At 32.9% G+C, this 17853-nt stretch overlaps 4 protein-coding genes across 4 annotated transcripts; 3 read left to right on the forward strand and 1 right to left on the reverse strand.

Annotated features, from left to right (window-relative positions):
• Positions 1-440: 440 nt before the first annotated feature.
• On the reverse strand, positions 441-2512 carry AKAW2_60080A (fungal specific transcription factor domain-containing protein; the record flags this gene model as incomplete). The annotated part of the gene is made up of 6 exons (XM_041692165.1): positions 441-1072; positions 1168-1433; positions 1486-1689; positions 1758-2207; positions 2262-2333; positions 2412-2512. The coding sequence occupies 6 exons, from the start codon at positions 2510-2512 to the stop codon at positions 441-443; spliced, it is 1725 nt and encodes a 574-aa protein (XP_041545578.1).
• Positions 2513-2962: 450 nt separating this feature from the next.
• On the forward strand, positions 2963-3938 carry AKAW2_60081S (RTA1 domain-containing protein; the record flags this gene model as incomplete). The annotated part of the gene is made up of 3 exons (XM_041692166.1): positions 2963-3225; positions 3292-3680; positions 3739-3938. The coding sequence occupies 3 exons, from the start codon at positions 2963-2965 to the stop codon at positions 3936-3938; spliced, it is 852 nt and encodes a 283-aa protein (XP_041545579.1).
• A 409-nt stretch (positions 3939-4347) lies between these two features.
• Positions 4348-6715, forward strand: AKAW2_60082S (uncharacterized protein; the record flags this gene model as incomplete). Its single annotated transcript, XM_041692168.1, has 2 exons — positions 4348-4634; positions 4684-6715. 2 exons carry the CDS (start codon positions 4348-4350, stop codon positions 6713-6715), a joined length of 2319 nt encoding a protein of 772 aa, XP_041545580.1.
• Positions 6716-7259: 544 nt separating this feature from the next.
• Positions 7260-9460, forward strand: AKAW2_60083S (uncharacterized protein; the record flags this gene model as incomplete). The annotated part of the gene is made up of 5 exons (XM_041692169.1): positions 7260-7403; positions 7472-8444; positions 8494-8516; positions 8563-9016; positions 9075-9460. The coding sequence occupies 5 exons, from the start codon at positions 7260-7262 to the stop codon at positions 9458-9460; spliced, it is 1980 nt and encodes a 659-aa protein (XP_041545581.1).
• Positions 9461-17853: the final 8393 nt, after the last annotated feature.

Raw genomic sequence — 17853 nt, forward strand, 5'->3', positions numbered from 1 at the left:
CAATAAAGCTATGGTGGCCATCGCTGTCCTCCTGCAGCCGTGAAAACGTTACACCTGCATCCGAGATAAGATACTGCGGGGTTCCGCCGAGGTCGGATCGACACCCCAACTGCCTGGCGGCTACTTTGACATCTGTCAGATATTTAAACTAGCTAAACAGATATAAAGGCCCCATCTAATATAAATAAGAAAAAAAAGAGCAGAATAATGTTTCTATTTGTACAAAAGAGACTTCTCTTTCGGTTTCGAATTATTATTATTTTCTTGTCAATCATCTCCTTCTGTTCCGTGCTGGTATGAAGCTCTGTGAGCGTCGTTGTCTTTTATGAGAATTACTGACAATGATCTTATATATATTTGGATATATCCCAAAACATTCTGAATTCTTATAAGTAGTCCTAATTTCACACGTGCTCTGTACTCCGCCCTTTCATCTGATATCAAACATGCCCAATACCAAGCAACGGTCCAGACCAACCCCCCATCAACTCCTCCATTGTAATGTCGAAATCCAACCCAAACAAGTTCGGATCAGTCTGAATCCCCTGATCCATATTCTGATTCTGCTCCGCAAAGCGTAAAGACTCATTCTCAACAATCTTCGCCGCCTCCAACTGAGCAACCTGATACGCCTTGTCAAACCACGTCGCAGCAGCCAGAGTCCATTTATGATAATGCGAAAATACCCCATCCTTACACGTCTTCGCAATTGCATCGAGACGAGCCACAAAGAACTGAAGCATCTTCGGCATATCAAGCGCGTCACGAAGCTCTTGTACCTGTGTATTAAGGCGGAGTGAAGGGTGCAAAGCTGCCAGAACTAGTTTGCATGCGGCGGCAACCAAAAAGCCCGATGATAGCCAGATCACGATGCTGTAGTTCCTTTCTATCACTGGTGGTAATTTGAGGTAGTAGTCGAGGAATCTCTTGGAGGCTGCTAGTCCGTGGCAGAGGGTGTCGCTTCGGGAGACTAGGAGAAAGCTGTCGGATGGTGTGGATGCTACTTTGGTGTCTATAAGACTGATTTGACATATTTGGAGTTCTAGAGTGTGGTACTGGGTTGCGATGAATGCTGTGCAGAAGGAGTTTATTAGCATCGTCAGGATGTACATCGCTCAAATGCATGTCTAAAGGGGGAGGGACTCAGTAAGATACTGAATTACTCACGGTCACAGGTTGGATCAACAGGTAATTGGTTCTTATACTGTTCAACTTCTGCTCGAAATGCTCGAATATGTTGCTCCATGTCCGGATGGCGTTCAATACTAGTCATAGTAAGAGCATCTAACCTCTGCAGCATATGCTGTAACTGGACGTAATAGATTATATACCGATCAGTGGGATATTCGGCCACCCGAGACAAGTCTTCAGCTATTGACTCTATAAACGGTGTCCAGGGCGTTGTGCAAGTCTTCTGTCTGATAATAGCATCACTGATGAAAAGTGTAAGTATGAGTCTCGTTTCCCTTGAAGATCTTCACTTACGTGGAGTTGAGTAGGAATAATCCTATCAAGGCCCGACTTTCATCGGCGACTGTCCCTCTTCTTGTTTCGTCGCATTCATCACCCACCTCAAGCCGTGTGGCGACTCTGTACTTCGGATGTCGGTCGAGTCGTTCGTTGATTACTACACCAACGGCAAGCTGCATGTAATACGGAAACCGACATAGTTGATGCCTCTGGCGTGTTCTATTTGATAATTAGTATGTCTTTCTCTAGTGGCGAAGTCAAAAGCAAAATCTTAAGGCCATACATACCCAGCTAAGATGATCAATAGTCCCTGCAGAATCTCGAAAGAAGGCGGGTGGCTATCATGCTCTGAGCAAAGGACCTCACTTGATACATAGGATTGCAGAACTTCTTCTAGTGACTTTTGCAACGAGTTGTCGTGGAATGAGCAAAAGACCAGAATACATAGAAGTACGAATGGCTTCTCGGCTCTTAGGTCATCGACCGTGGTGCTTGCGGGGACCATGACAAATGGGAAGAACAGCATGGCTTCACGATACTGATCTAAGAGCTGAGTTGCGGATTCATGGCTGATCAGACCATTTTTGATTACGTCGATAGTATCGGCGTGTGGGTAGGTACTGCTGACTTCACTATTCGGGGTGTGATATGGATGCTCTGGACGTCGTGGGGTGACGAGGTTGATCTGGCCCATTATCTGATCAATTTTGTCTTCAAGCATTTCTATGCGCTTGTTTCTTTAGTTAAATTAGTTGATCTGTTTGCGACTTGTTGTTTCCTATGAGCGTTACCTTCTGCGCTTCTTTGGGGCGGATCGCTGCCGTGCCAGTCGGAAGTAACATTCTTTCTTCAAGCGATAGCAGCTATTATGCCGAATCGCTTACTACGTTAGATACTGTATACATGTAGCTTCTTATCAGAAGGATAGGTATTTTACTGACCGATCGCATATCGTAGCATCTGGCGCATGCGTACATCGTATCTTGGCCCGGACGCAGTTCTCACAGGTCTTGACTCTCTCTGTTTCAGTTTCCCCAGCCATACTGAAGAAGATAGGGCTTAGTAATTATATGATCTAACTGATCTTGTAGAAACGGACACGGACTGGAGGTCAAACACGGACGGTAGTACATTTAAGAAGTGTCAGTCCGTCGGACACGGACATCATATCTGTCCAGCTTATCCGGCGGGCCAAAGTTGACATCCGACTCCGTGTCAGCTAAGCCAATCATGTGAATCAGGGAGCCTAATTTGGGGCCGCCAAGATCTCAAAGCTGAGGATTTCCGTGTCGACAATCCCTCTCAGCATGCGTAATCTTGGGCTAAACAAGAAAAATGAGGATTTTGCATAGCCCTATCCATTAAAATAAATCAGGCATTCGGGTTTTAGGAGAGATATTAGCCATATAAGATTGAGACTAGCCTCGAACATGTGAATTTGAAGTATACAGATCTATAGCAATATCACAATCGATTTCAATATCCTAACTACATGATGTCTTCAACTGACAGTTGTACCTTGTTAACATGTCCGCTCAGCGTGGCATATATCAATTACCTTCCTAATCTTCCCGCAAATGTATTTTTCGTGGCCTTTTTCGGCCTCATAACCGTGCTTCAATTTGGTCTGGGAGTATGGTATCGAACATGGACTTATATGATTGCCATGCTGCCGGGTCTTATTCTCGAGGTTCTGGGATACGTGGGGCGAATCATGCTACATGATAATCCTTTCGACTTTAACAATTTCCTTCTGTGAGTGGTTGCATATGTATTGTTCCTCAATTATAAGCCTCAACTAATCAACATCCGAATATAAAGGTACCTTATTTGTTTGACTCTTGGACCCGCGTTTTTCAGTGCCGCCATCTACATCTGCCTGGGGAAAATAGTTGTTATCTACGGAGAGGGTATTTCTCGATTCCGACCCCGAACATACACAAGGCTCTTCGTCTCCTGTGACCTGCTATCCTTGATCCTTCAAGCAGTCGGTGGTGCCCTCGCTTCCTCCGCTGGTGACGGCGACACGGGCGAAAGCGATACTGGGGTCAACATAATGATTGCGGGTTTGGCTTTCCAGGTCTTCTCCCTACTCGTGTTTATAGTCCTTGCTAGCGAATTCGCTTTCCGGGTCCGCAAAAGCCCCAAGTCAGAGAATGATGACTTTACCAGCCTTCGCAAGAGCCCAAAGTGGAAAATGTTTCTTTACTGTATGTTGACCTTTGTCTGATTCAGTATACGTATGCTAATCACATCTGCATCTATCAGGTCTCGCTCTTGCCACTATTACTATCTTTATTCGATCGGTCTTCCGTGTTGCAGAGTTACAGGGTGGATTTTCAAGTGCCCTGGCCAATAATGAAATTGACTTGATGGTGTTGGAAAGTACCATGATCTCGATTGCGTGTATTTGTTTAACGGTGGCTCATCCGGCTATTATTGTCGGTCGCACTTGGGGTTCTCTTTGAGGGATATTGACTACTTTTGCACATTGAGCTTTAGATTTAGTCTCCTTTAAATACGTGGAATAAAAAATCATAAAGTTACAAACTTCAATAAGGCTGCTATTGGAGAAACTACAGAGGATAAATCCAACTCTTGTGGGGTATGAAAAAAAAAAAAAAAAGCCTTCATACTCTTGTTCCCATGCACACTGCTAATATATCTCTGATGTTTTTCTCACTTCACACTATAAAATATAGCATCGGTCTCAAAAATCCCCGCAGCAAACTGATACTAGTATCAGCAACCACTCAGCTGGTAGCATTGAAGTTAGTAACTACGTCCCAATCATCTTTATATATGAACCAATATTACTATTAGCTGGCTGTCAATCAGTTTGGACTGAAGCCTGAATCCACGTATCACGTGCCCGGTATGAATGTGGGGTTTATTCTTTCTCCGCAACTCCGCAACTCCGCTCCTTCTACTCCGGACAATCGTTCAGAACCATCCCTCGTGTCTGAGTATGCTCGAGGCACCATGGAGAGTCGACCTGCAATGAAGCGTGCCTCGGACTCAGAGGCAGATTCACCACGTACGCGTCCTTGTCCTGCCTGCAACAAGACTTTTTCAAAAGCCGAACATCTCACTCGGCATCTCCGCAGCCACACTAAAGAGAGGCCGTATGTGTGTACTACCTGCGGGAAGGTGTACTCCAGAAGGTATGAACACTGAACCTAAGCTACTGCCATGTGCACTGACAATTGCTAGCGATGTGCTGCGGAGACATCTTAAAAGCCACGAGAAGCGCTCTCAAAATGCTTCACCGCAGCCCCGAGCTTCGATTTCAGGGACCCCATCCCGATCAGTGGCGGAAGAGTCGACGATAATCTCTAGCCCATCTCATACGGCACCAAGGATACATGAGCTACTGAATGATGCTACATTAATAGTACCAGCCGTACACGACCAACTAATTAGCAGTACCGAACCATCTCAACCCCGATCAGCGGCAGGGATGAATTTGCATGACTCCGTACTACAGACAGATACCGATTCTTGGTTCCTTGGCGCAGACTTTGATGTAAATGCCTTGGACTTTTCCATATCATCGGCGATATCGGAATGGGCGCAGTTGCCTTCCACACCACATATGTTAGGCTCTGTTGGCTTAGCAGGAGAGCCGCTGCCTTCCGCACCAACGTCCTACGCAAAGGGGAACATCGATGAGTCGCGTCCAGCGGACATTGTAAGGAAGAGATGGTTTACTTGTTTATCTCCACCAGAGGTGAACCAATTCGTCTACAGAGGACCCAATCGCCCCGGTGACTTGTTCCCTCAAGGGAGGATCGATGCCGATGACAACTATAGAGCTGGTCTCTCCCAGAGGTTGAAGCCTCGCATGCATGATGAAGCACTGCCATCCGCAGAGCAATTGAATCTCTTTGCGAAGCTCTTCTTTAGTCGATTCCACTCCCTGTTTCCGGTTATACATGCACCCACCTTTCGTCCGACCGCGGAAAATTCGTTGCTATTCTTATCAATCTGCTCAATAGGCAGCCTCTTTGTGGGGTCATCCCATGCAGTGGCACAAGGCCTGAGGATATTTGAACGACTGAATAAAGCAATTCTGGCCTCCTGGGAGTCAATTCTTGCTCATAGCCGACCGGATGCCTTGTCGATGGTCCAAGCTGCCATTCTGGGCCAGACTTATGGAATTTTGTCCGGAAGGCCCAAGGACTTGGTCCTTGCGGATGTCCTTCATGGTACCGTAATGGGATGGACACGCGAGTCCAATAAATATGCTACTATTGGCCATGGTCAGTTCCTCGATTCATGCTCGACCGAACAAGAGTTGATCGAGCAGTGGCACCGATGGGCCGAGGCGGAACAGAGAAGACGTGTCGAAATTGCCTTAAACATACACGATGCGGAGCTTGCTAGCTTGATGCACCATGAGCCTATTCGCAAGCATCGATTCACACAATATCCGCTGCTAGCCTCTGAATCAATGTTCATGGCTCCGACAGCTGCCCGATGGGCCGATATATACAAACAGTCACCGTCCATTACTAAACTAAGCCCCACCCCCGACCTTCACTTTCACTCCGCCGGGCATGATTCTAGGTTCGCTGTCTATAGCTTGCTGGAGAGTATCAACGCCCATGTCATTGAGGCTCGCCTCTCAGGCACCTTAGATAGAGATACATGCCGAAATCTATCTAGCCTACTGATGCATTGGTGGAGTAAATATAGCTTACAATACATCCAAGATGAGGAAGAAGACCCTTTCAGTCTTCCTGTGTTGTGGCATTCGATTTATATGTCTCTTTATAGCGACATGGACCTGCTTGAACGAGCAGTTGGTCGTAATGGGCATGCAGCTGCCACTGTATCTCACCACGCGGTCCAAGCGTGGGCGGGCTCCCTGGATGCCAGCAAGTGCCTGGTTCATGCGCTGTTGATACAGCGTTATCTCGAGAGAATGCGAATCTCCTCCGAGCCCGCAATACATGTGCCCGGGGCTCTCTTTTCGGCTGCTCTCGCATGGCTCTGTTTTACGAGAATTGGACAACAGCAATCCATCAACTTGAAAGCTTTCGATGCCCCAGAAATCCAGCTCCTGGGCAGTGAGACCGCGTTGCAAGAGGCCCAAGGGCAGGCATTCGGAGACTCTGCATTTGCAGATGTAAATCATTTACATCGGCTGATTGATCTTCTGCACCGCTTTGGGCGCTGGACGATCTCGAAAACATTTGCCACTGTGCTATGCACGGCTCTAGAAGAAGTTAGAGAAGAATGACGTTCTTTGATAAGGGATCCTATAGCAATACATTTATGCACGACCACTGGAGACAGCAAGTATCAATAAAGATGTGGCGGCAAAGAAAGCAAATCTGGTTCATGCCGAGGTCATTAGTGCAGGCTCCCCGCCGAAATGTGGGATGTGTTGCGGGGTGGCGGGGTGACCCCGTGGATCGACACACCGGAGGCGTTTGCAGACTGCTGACACGAGGATTATGAGAGCACTTACGAGATGGCCTACATATTCATCCCATACGGTTGGACGCACTACACAATGGCTCCGCCAATGGTACTATTTATCATGACATAACCGGTATGATCACTAGAAACACCATACGTGCGCAATAATGCAGCGCACTCGGGTCGCCCTTCGCTCGCTGTGTACCTTCTTCCCGCCTGTGGGGTATTGGTGTGTGGGGTTTCTCCAGACAATGCCGCATACAACAACCGAGTCAATATCCACCCCTGAGAGATGATTTATAGATCTAGAAGCCCGCCGAATATATTAGTTCAAGGGTATCGATTCAATCAAGCACATTGAAATGCCGGTATTTACAGAATTCGCATCCAAGTCGCGGGACCTGCGTGTCCTTCCTTCCTTTGCTCTTCCATTACCTCGACTTACTCCGCCGTTCGAACCCACCGTAAACGATGGAGTTGAACGCTACGAGGTTCTCATCGTTGGGGTAAGTCCCATCAGACAACGGATGTTGCCACTCAACATACACGAGCGAGAGTTGCTAACATCATGCAGGCGGGACCCTCGGGGCTGATGCTGGAACTTCTGCTGGCCAGATACGGATTGAGTGACGAATCTCTCCTTTGTATTGATTCGAAGCCAAGCACCTTGAAATCTGGACAGGCCGATGGTGTTCAACCTCGGACGTTGGAAGTATTCAAAACCTTGGGGATTTCCGACGAGATTGAGAACGAAGCATGCCAAATGTGGCAGTTTGCCTTCTGGAATACCTCATCAGACCCATCCAGGATCATTGAGCGGAAGTCGGTGGTCCCTGAAGTGATACCCCCCGCTCGGTTTCGCTACGAGGCTACTATACATCAGGGACGCATTGAACGGATCATGGAGACGGACCTCCTGCGATACTCCAAAAGAGGCGTGCAAAGGGACACCAAGTTAATTCATGTCCAGCTGAATGAAGATGACAAGGAGTTCCCTGTCCTGGCGGAGATTGAGACACGCGGGGTAAGAAGATTAATCCGCACAAAACACCTCGTTGGAGCAGACGGAGCACACTCGATGGTACGTCAGTGTGTGGGACTAAAGCTGGAGGGTCAATCGCTCGACCATATCTGGGGCGTTATAGACTTGGTCGTGGATACGAATTTTCCTGACATTCGCCGACGATGTGCTATCCATGCCCCAGCTGGCTCGGTAATGGTCATACCACGAGAACGGATCGTGACGGGTGAGTATCTTACGCGACTTTATGTCCAGGTACCTGGAATGGCAAGCCCCAATGGAGATATAGTGGGAGCGGCGGCTACCCCAATTTCCGAGATCGATGATGCTAGGGTACGCAGACAGAAAGTGACGAAGGAGGGAATCCTGAAGCAAGCAGCAGACGCATTCAAGCCATATTACCTGCGGCCGAAAAGCGAGGAATCAATCGACTGGTGGGCAGCGTATCAGATTGGGCAGCGGGTCTCACCGGAATTCATTGTCAAAGACTCTACTGGAGTTCCTAGGGTATTCATTGTGGGGGATGGTATGTGCACTCTTCCCTGAGGACTAGAATCACTTGCTGATGATCATAGCTTGCCATACTCATAGTCCAAAGGTACTATGTACGAACTATTCGTGAGACGCAGCTAATTGTTGTCTAGGCCGGCCAGGGAATGAATGTGTCCATGATGGACTCGTATAATCTGGCCTGGAAGCTGGCCTACCACATTCACGGACTCAGCCCATCGTCTGCCGAGCCCGACCAGCCACATCCCCTCCTCGACACTTATCATCTGGAACGGCATGCGAACGCGCAGCAGCTGATTGATTTTGATCGCAAGTTCTCTACCATCTTCTCGGGTCAACTGGACACGGAGGAGTCAGGGATGTCGCACGCGGAATTCGTGGCCACATTCAACACCGGCAACGGCTTCACCAGCGGCTGCGGGGTGGAATACGGAGAGAGTATGATCGTTGACCGAACGGCATCGGAAGGACAGGATAATCCCATCCAGGGCGACGACTACTTATCTGGGATTCTGCGACCGGGCAGACGATTGCTGAACGTGAAACTAAGGCGTCATGCGGATGGATGGCACCGGGATATCCAGGACGGTTGGTACCATCATCCCTCCACCCCTTGCATATGCTGATATCATGGCCACACGTTTAGACCTGGCATCCACGGGCCGGTTCCGCATTCTAACGCTCACGTCTAATGATCTCCTGAATGTGCAAAGCGTGTCTGCTCGATCATTGCAGGATGTGTCTGCATTGCTGGGTACTTTCCCAGCAGGGATCGTCGAGCAGATTGTGGTGCACCCGCAGCTCCCGAGAGAGTTTGAATGGGATAGCCTTCCGGGTTGCGTGAAAGAACATGCGGAGATGCGCTTCTATAATGGAAGCGAGCTGGAGGATGCCTATGAAATCTACGGGGTGGACCCTCATCAGGGAGCCATGGTGGTTGTCCGGCCCGACGGGTATGTTGGGATAGTTGTAGCGCTCGGGGAGGTGGATCGCGTGGGCGAGTACCTGCGTCGCTGCATCAGGACGCAGTAGAGATGATTAACACCATGTACATATTACCAGTCCAATGAGAGTATAGTTCGTTGAGCTGAAGTGGTCACGGTCCCTCACCCGTTCAGCCTTGTTTTCCGAGAAGCTCCGGGGTACGGCGGGCAATAGCGGCCATCAGGCAAATGCATTGAAGTGCCTTTACCGCTCTGCCTACTATATCCTGATTAAGATCTTATGATACTTTATATGATGCTATATATATTCTTTCTGATTATTATCAAGTATATCTTCTTTTATTAATCTTAAACTGTACAAGACTGAGATTATTAGTTTATTTTATAAGGACTATTCTACAGCTCATATTATCTTTATTATTAAGATATAATATTATATATAAGTCAGTAAGCATATAATTAAGACTAGATTAAGTAATTAAAATATTAATAAATATAATTATATAATTATTATTAATTTTTCTTTACACAGCTGGATCAAGAAATTATTCTTTAAAAAATATCTTTTTAATATAAAGATTCTATATACTATATAAACTAAAAAATATACTATTTTTTTATAAATATTTTAATAAATTTATATAAAGCAAGGCCTCATCTAATAAATAAATAATTCTAATAAATAATAACTACAGGAAGATATAACAATAAAATATTTATTTAAAGTATATAATAAAAAAACTATTAAAGATTATAAATAAGAATTTTTATTTATTTATATATATAATAAATATTTTATTATTTTAAGATCTATACAGAGGGCAGTTATATATAAATATTTTATTAATTAAAATCTTTCTATTTCTAAATAATAATTATATAATATTTATTATATAATTACATCTGAGGCTATACAATAATAATAAAATAATATATAATAAAATTATAATTTATATATAATTCTTAGACCAGATTATATCTGATTTATAAATAATTATATAAAGCTAGATTTATATAATATCCAAATTTATACAGCTATTAATATATATTTTTATTATATTATCTAGATTTATATTAATATTAATACTTATATATCAGTTAATATTATATAATAATATCTTAATACTATATATAAATAAAAGATTATTTATAATAAAATCTATTTAAATCATAGATTAAAAATATTTTTATTTACTAAAATTTATTATTATCTTTAAAAAATATATAAGCTAGAGATTAAAATAACATAGTATTATATTTTTAAATCTAGTATTATAAATCAGAGAATTAAAACTTAATAAATATAATTAAATAAATTATTACTTTTTTAATATTATATATATATAAATAGATTAATTCTTAATTATTTTTATATTAACTAATATAAAATTATTTCAAGACCTTGATTAAAGTAAAAGACTTTTTTAAAAATTTAATTCTAGATTAGATTACTTTATATACAGTTTATATACTTATTTTTTAAATATAAATCTTATTATATATATATATCTAGAACTAATATAATATCTAAAAATAATAAAAAAAACTATATATTATCTTTAATTAACTATATATAAATTATTATTATCCAGAATATATAATTAATCATAATTTTTTTATATATAAAGAATCTTTCCAGCAGTTAAAGAACTTTATACAAAACTGGGATATAGCTGAGTATCTATCTATAAAAACTTTAAAATAATATCAAAAAATCTTACTAAAACTGAATTTTAATTCTGAAAAACTATTATTAATATATTTAGATAAAGCAGAAATCTTTTTTTATATAATTTATCTTAACTTATAAAAGCAGGTAATAATATATATAAAATTAAGTTTAATACCTGACCTGATATTATTTAAGATATTAATTAAAGTTTTTAATTAAATTAAATAATAGAGATCAGAGTAGCTATCTATAATAATTATATATTTTTTATTTATTATTTTTTTTATTTTATTATTTATTTAAAATTTTAAGATTCTGCTCTTCTTTATACAGAAAAAAAATTAATATCTTTTATACTAAATATTACTTATATAAGATATCTCTTATATAAAATAGCTTTTTCCTGGACTATCTACTATTCTATTATTAATTATTCTTATTTTATTTATTATTAATAATATCTAATCTGCCAGGCAGTTAATCCTATATTTAAATAAATTATTTATATTAATCTTATTATATTATTTAAGTTATAATCTATATAATCTATATAACCTATATAATCTGGCTTATTTATATAAATTACTTTATCTAGTAGTAGTTCTTATATAACAGTATTTAAAAAAAAGAATATCTGTTAGAATACTTTCATATATAAAAAAACTTTAAAAAAACCAGCTAGTATAAAGATTATTATTTATTTTTATTTGTATAATATACAGGAAGAAAAATCTGAAGATAATATTTTAATTATTATATATATTCTACTAGATTTAACTTTCTATTCTTAAGATTTATATAATATTAATCTTGTTATTCTATAAAATAAATATAAATTTATATTAATAATTATATACTTTATAGTCTTGATAACTTTCTTTAAAATAAGTTATTTTTTTTAATAATTAACTATATATATATATATAATATAAAGAATTACTTTTATTTATTAACAGGAATTATAAAAAAATAACTAATCTTTTTATTTTTAATAATTAGAGATAATATAAAGGCCCTAGACTTCTTAAAAAAATATATATATTTATTAATAAATTATACTAGGTTTATATAATTATTTAATATTATATAATACTTTTCTTTACTACAGATAAAATAAAGAAGACTAAGAAAAAAAAAATTAAAAGAAAAATTATTAAAAAAAAGAATTAGTTATATAAAAGAAATTAACTGTATAAGAAAATCAGAATAATCTTAATACTCTAGATACTAAGATAAAGATTTTAAATATTTTATTAAAATATTAGTTATTCTAGTCTTTCTCTCTATCTCATTATACAAGGAGGAGATATATAATTAAAAAAATAATATAAATTAAATAACTGAATATAAATTATCAAGTCTTTAATTATATATTATTTTATTAAATAATAAAATTATAAATTTATACAGCAGGATAGGGCAGGCAGAGTAAGATTTATAATAATAAGATTTTTATATATATAAAATAAAAAATAAATAATTAAAATAGTAAATACAGTATTAGTTTAAATTTACTAAGTAATTTCTATCTTTTCTTTCTATCTTTTATTAATATATCTACTGTCGGCTGGTAAACCTATCTTATTATTAATTCAATTCTTATTGAATTATCAAATGTTAATAAATCCAGAAAAATCCAGATTAGCTGCATTTCCTATACAAATTATATAGAGTTTCCAGCCTAAAAGAAAAAGTATACACTAGATTTATTTATACATGAATTCTTATGTTTCTTGATATTATGATTATTATTTTAATTATTTATTATTATATATCCCGCTTTTAATTCTACTTTCTTTATTTAATAATTAAAAATAATTCACTCATAATCTAGATTATCAGTAAATTAAATATAAATAAGGCTTTTTTACTTCTAGCTAACTCTTTTTAAGTAAATTAAGTTATTTTTATTTATTTCCTATCTTGGGATCCACTTATTTTTTATTTAAAAAAATAATTTACTTTTCTTTAACTAGTCTATTAATTATATTTATTTTATTATTTTAATATTTAGTTTTTTATTTAAGACTAGTATCACCTGATTTAATTATATAAAAATTATATAATTATATTTTATTTTTTGAGACCTACTTCTTTTATTTTAAAAGAGTTAATATCTCTTTTAAACCTAGTAATATTAGACTATCTTTTTCTTTAGGCTTAGTACTATTCTAGCTTTCTAACAATTATAAGCCTGGTATATCTTTATAAAGAAACCTATTTAATTATATTTAATATTTCTGATAAGTTTAATTAATTTATATTAATTACTAATTAAAATAATAGAATTAAATAAACTTACTAATTAACTAATTATCTCATATGATTGGCTGGTATAAATCAAAAATATAAAAATTCTTATTAAATTAAAATAAGTATAGAAATATATTAATTCTGATTAATTAAACTAGCTAAATATATTAAAATAACTAGATAGATTAAAAATACAGTAAATCAAGTAAATAGTATAAATATTATTTGATTTATTAATAGAAGAACATGAAATTTATTGTAATTATATATAAAATTATAAGATATCTTTTAAAAAATATTATATAGTTTCTACTGGCTTATCAGCCATATTATTAATTATATATAATTTATTATCTTATTTTTATAAATAGTTAGTTTTGAATACAAACAGTGCATATAAAATTTTATAAATCTTATAAAATAAACTGGCTCCTACTACAGAAGTAAAGAAATATAAATTAATCAGAAAATATTATTTATTATAAATCTTATTTTATTCTAGCTTGGAGATCTATATCTCTATATAAGAAAATTTATATATAAAATATAAATAAATATAAATATTAGAGATTCAATAATTATTATATATATAATATAACTTTTTAAAATTAATTTCAATACTTTTACTAACATTTTTAATAATATGGTTTAAAAAAATTATTAAACTAAATAAAAATTCTGAGCAAGTTTCTGATTTTTATAAGATAATCTATAAAACCAGAGAATTCTACTAAAATTATTAAATAAAATTAAAATTTTAATTAAAAATAGTAAATATGACTTTCAAAAATCAATCTGATTCAGATTACTCAGTAAATTTAATAAATTTAATAAATTATTTAAAATTAGTAAATAAACCAAAATGCCCTTGTAAATCAGAACTAAATAATAAAATCTACTTTTTTGAAAAAATATCTCTATATAAATAAAGCAAAATAATCTAAATACTAGAAACCAGATCCAGAAATCATTGAAAAATTCAAAAAAATATATAAAAATAATAAATTTTAATATGTATTTAAAAAAGCAAAGTAAAAATTTAATAAAAATAATAATTCTAATAAAAATTCTAATAATTTATTTAATTTTATAATTCTATAAATCTTTATAAACCAAATAAATAAAATAAATATAAAAAATATCTGGATCTTTGATATAGGGTCTAATATATATATTTATAATAATCTATAATAATTTACTAATTATCTGCCTATATATAATGAAACTGTTGTTTTAATTAATAATACAGATATAAAAGTATATAGATTTAGAATTATTTATATCAGATCTACTTTTTATATTAAAAACAAATTAATTAAATTTAAATTGAAAAATGTGGCTTACGTGTCTTACTTTTATTTAAATATAATTTCTGCTGGCAGGGCCAAGAAAAGTAATATTTATCTAAATTTATATAAAAATACTTTTAAAATATACAAAAACTGCTAAATATACAAAATCAATAAATAAAATAGTATTTTATTAATAAAATAAGAATAAATATAATAAAACAAGTAAAATTACTAAATATTTCATTCAAAAATTGATACAAAAATTGATGATTTAAATATTTAAAATTATAAAAAAAATCATACAAATAATTATTTATATAATTAAAATTATTAAATTAACTAAAATTATTAAATTAATCAAAATCATAATAATAAATCATATAAATTTATATTAAATTATATAAATAGTACAAACCTAATTTAATTAAAAGAATCTATTTTTTTATAGTATCAACAAATGAGCCATCCTGATAAAGAAATTATTAAAAATATTAAAAAATTATTTATAAATATTTACTTGAATACCCTATTTAAAATAAGTAAATTTAATTTTTATAAAACCTGTTATATAATAAATATAAATAAATAAATATCTTACAGACCAATGCAAATAAGCCAAATATTATTTAATTATTTATATTAAGATCTTATACATATGTTTCCAGAAATTAAAAATAAATAATATATAAGTTATATCTATAATTTATTTATTAAATACTACCTTGGACAAATACTTATAAATAAATTAAATATATATTAATTATTAAAATAAATAATATAATTTATATAAATATAATTTAAAATAAATTCTCACTATTTTCACTCAGATAATAATCTTAATCTATTTAATTATTTTATATTTTATAAAAGATCAGGGCTTTAAGCTACCCAGAGCTCTGAGAATTAATTTAAATAAAATATATTTATAGAAAAGACAGGAGCTCTAATTATATATAAAATATATATTTTAATAATTAATTCAGAATTATTTTATTTTTTATAGTCTGAAGCAGCTGAAGCAGCAATATATATATTAAATAAAATATTAAATAAAGTAAATAACTAAAAAATCTTATATAATAAATTATATAAATATCTTGAAGACCCATCTATCTTTTTATATAAAAAATCTAATTTAATTAACTTAAAACAGTATAGTACAAAAACTTATATAAAAATTATTAAATTATCTTATTTTAGTAAGTTAAATCTAAAAGTCTTAATTAATTATTTTATTAGCTACACTGCCTCTAATATATAGAAAATATAAGTTTTTATTAAGTAAAAGATAATTCAAGTAAGAGATTATATTTTTGATAAAAATTCATTATATAGTTATTTATCTATAAAAATTAGTAAATTTTATAAAGAAGACTTAGAACTAAATCCTTCTAAAATCCTAAATCAAGAAGAATTAAATAAAATTATTAAATTTATTAATAAAAATTCAAGAATTCCTGAAACCAACCAATTTTCTATAAAAGAAAATAATTCAAGAATTTTTAATAATGAAAATAATGAAAATAATAAAAGTAATAAAAATAATAAAAATAATCAAACTAATTAAATTAATTAAATTAATTAAATTCTAGGTAATCAACCACTAACTCCATTATTAACTTTATCTATTATTTTTATTAATAATATAGACTTTTTATCAAAATTTTATAAATCACATAACTAAATTATTAAAAAGTAAAATTAATCAGAATTATTTAATTCTAGACTATTAAAACAAGCCTGCAATTTTTTAATACAAATAAATTAAACAAAATAAACCAAGTAAATTTTATTATTTTTATAAGTATTTTTAACTGAAATTATATATAAAATACTAAAATTATAAAAATATAATCTTCTATCTTCTCTAGTTAATTAAAAAGAATTATAAAAATATCTATTTCAACATCAATTCACTGAAGCTGTAAAAATTGAATATTAATAATTATAAATAATATAAATATAGATCTCTATTTTAATAGAAAAAATTAAAAATTAATAAATTCTTCCATTAAAATGGGTCTTTATATATAAATTTAATAAAAATATAAATTTATTAAAATTTAAAGTCTGTATTTATATACAGGAAGACCTATAATTAATATTTTTTTAAAAAAAACTAGGACTCTAACCCTAGGGTTTAAAATTCTAAAAATAATATTTATATTAATTATAATATTTAATCTTGAAATATATTAATTAAATATAGTGAATACCTTTCTGAATAACTAATTATATAAAGAAATTTATATATTATTCTCTCCTGGTTTTACTGCCAAGGAAAAAGTACTTAAATTATTTAAAATTTTATATAAATTATAAAAATTATTTTTACTCTGGTAATAAACCATTAAAGAAACTTTAATTAAGCTAGAATTATAACCAGTAAATAAAGATTTCTATATCTTTATAAATAATTATCTAATATTAATTATTTTTATTAATAATATAATCATCATTTTTCATCAAAAAAATCAAAAAATATTTAAAAATTTCAAAAATAAACTGATTCATATATATAATATGAAGAAAATAGATGACGTAATAAAATTCTTAAATATTAATATTTTTTAAGATTATAAATATTAAAAATTATGGATATCTCAAACAGCTTATATTAAAAAAATTAATTATTAATTTAATATGATCAAACAAAAACCACCAAAAATACTATATATTATAAATATTTAAAAATAAATAAATAAAACAAATATTTATATAAATTCTTATTAAATTAAATTATATCAGCAAAAAATCAGTTTTTTATTATATACAGTTATAATATCAAGACCAGATATTATAAAAATAGTATAAATACTGAATAAATACTTATTAAATCTACTTTTAAAATATTAAAATACTGTAAATCATGTAATTTCTTATTTTTATAAATCAAGATATCTTTATATTAAATATTTAAATAATTAAATATTATAAAATAAGTAAATAAATCTAATTTTTCAAATAACTAGTAATATAGTATTTATAGATAATATAAATAAAATAAGCTCAGAAGCTTATATAAATAAACTCTTTAATAAGCTAATTAACTAAATATCTTAAAAGTAGAAAATAGTGATATTATTTACTACAGAAACTGAATTTCTATCTTTTACCTAAGCTAATAAGTAATTTTTCTGGTAGATCTAAATCTTCAAAACTATTAAATTTAATCTTGAATAATCAGTTTATATTATTTCTAATAATATATAAATAATATAAATCCTAATAAATAGTAATTTATCTTATTATTTAAAACTTAAA

The sequence above is a fragment of the Aspergillus luchuensis genome, chromosome 6 (genome assembly GCF_016861625.1).
Source record: "Aspergillus luchuensis IFO 4308 DNA, chromosome 6, nearly complete sequence".
Lineage (NCBI taxonomy): Eukaryota > Fungi > Ascomycota > Eurotiomycetes > Eurotiales > Aspergillaceae > Aspergillus > Aspergillus luchuensis.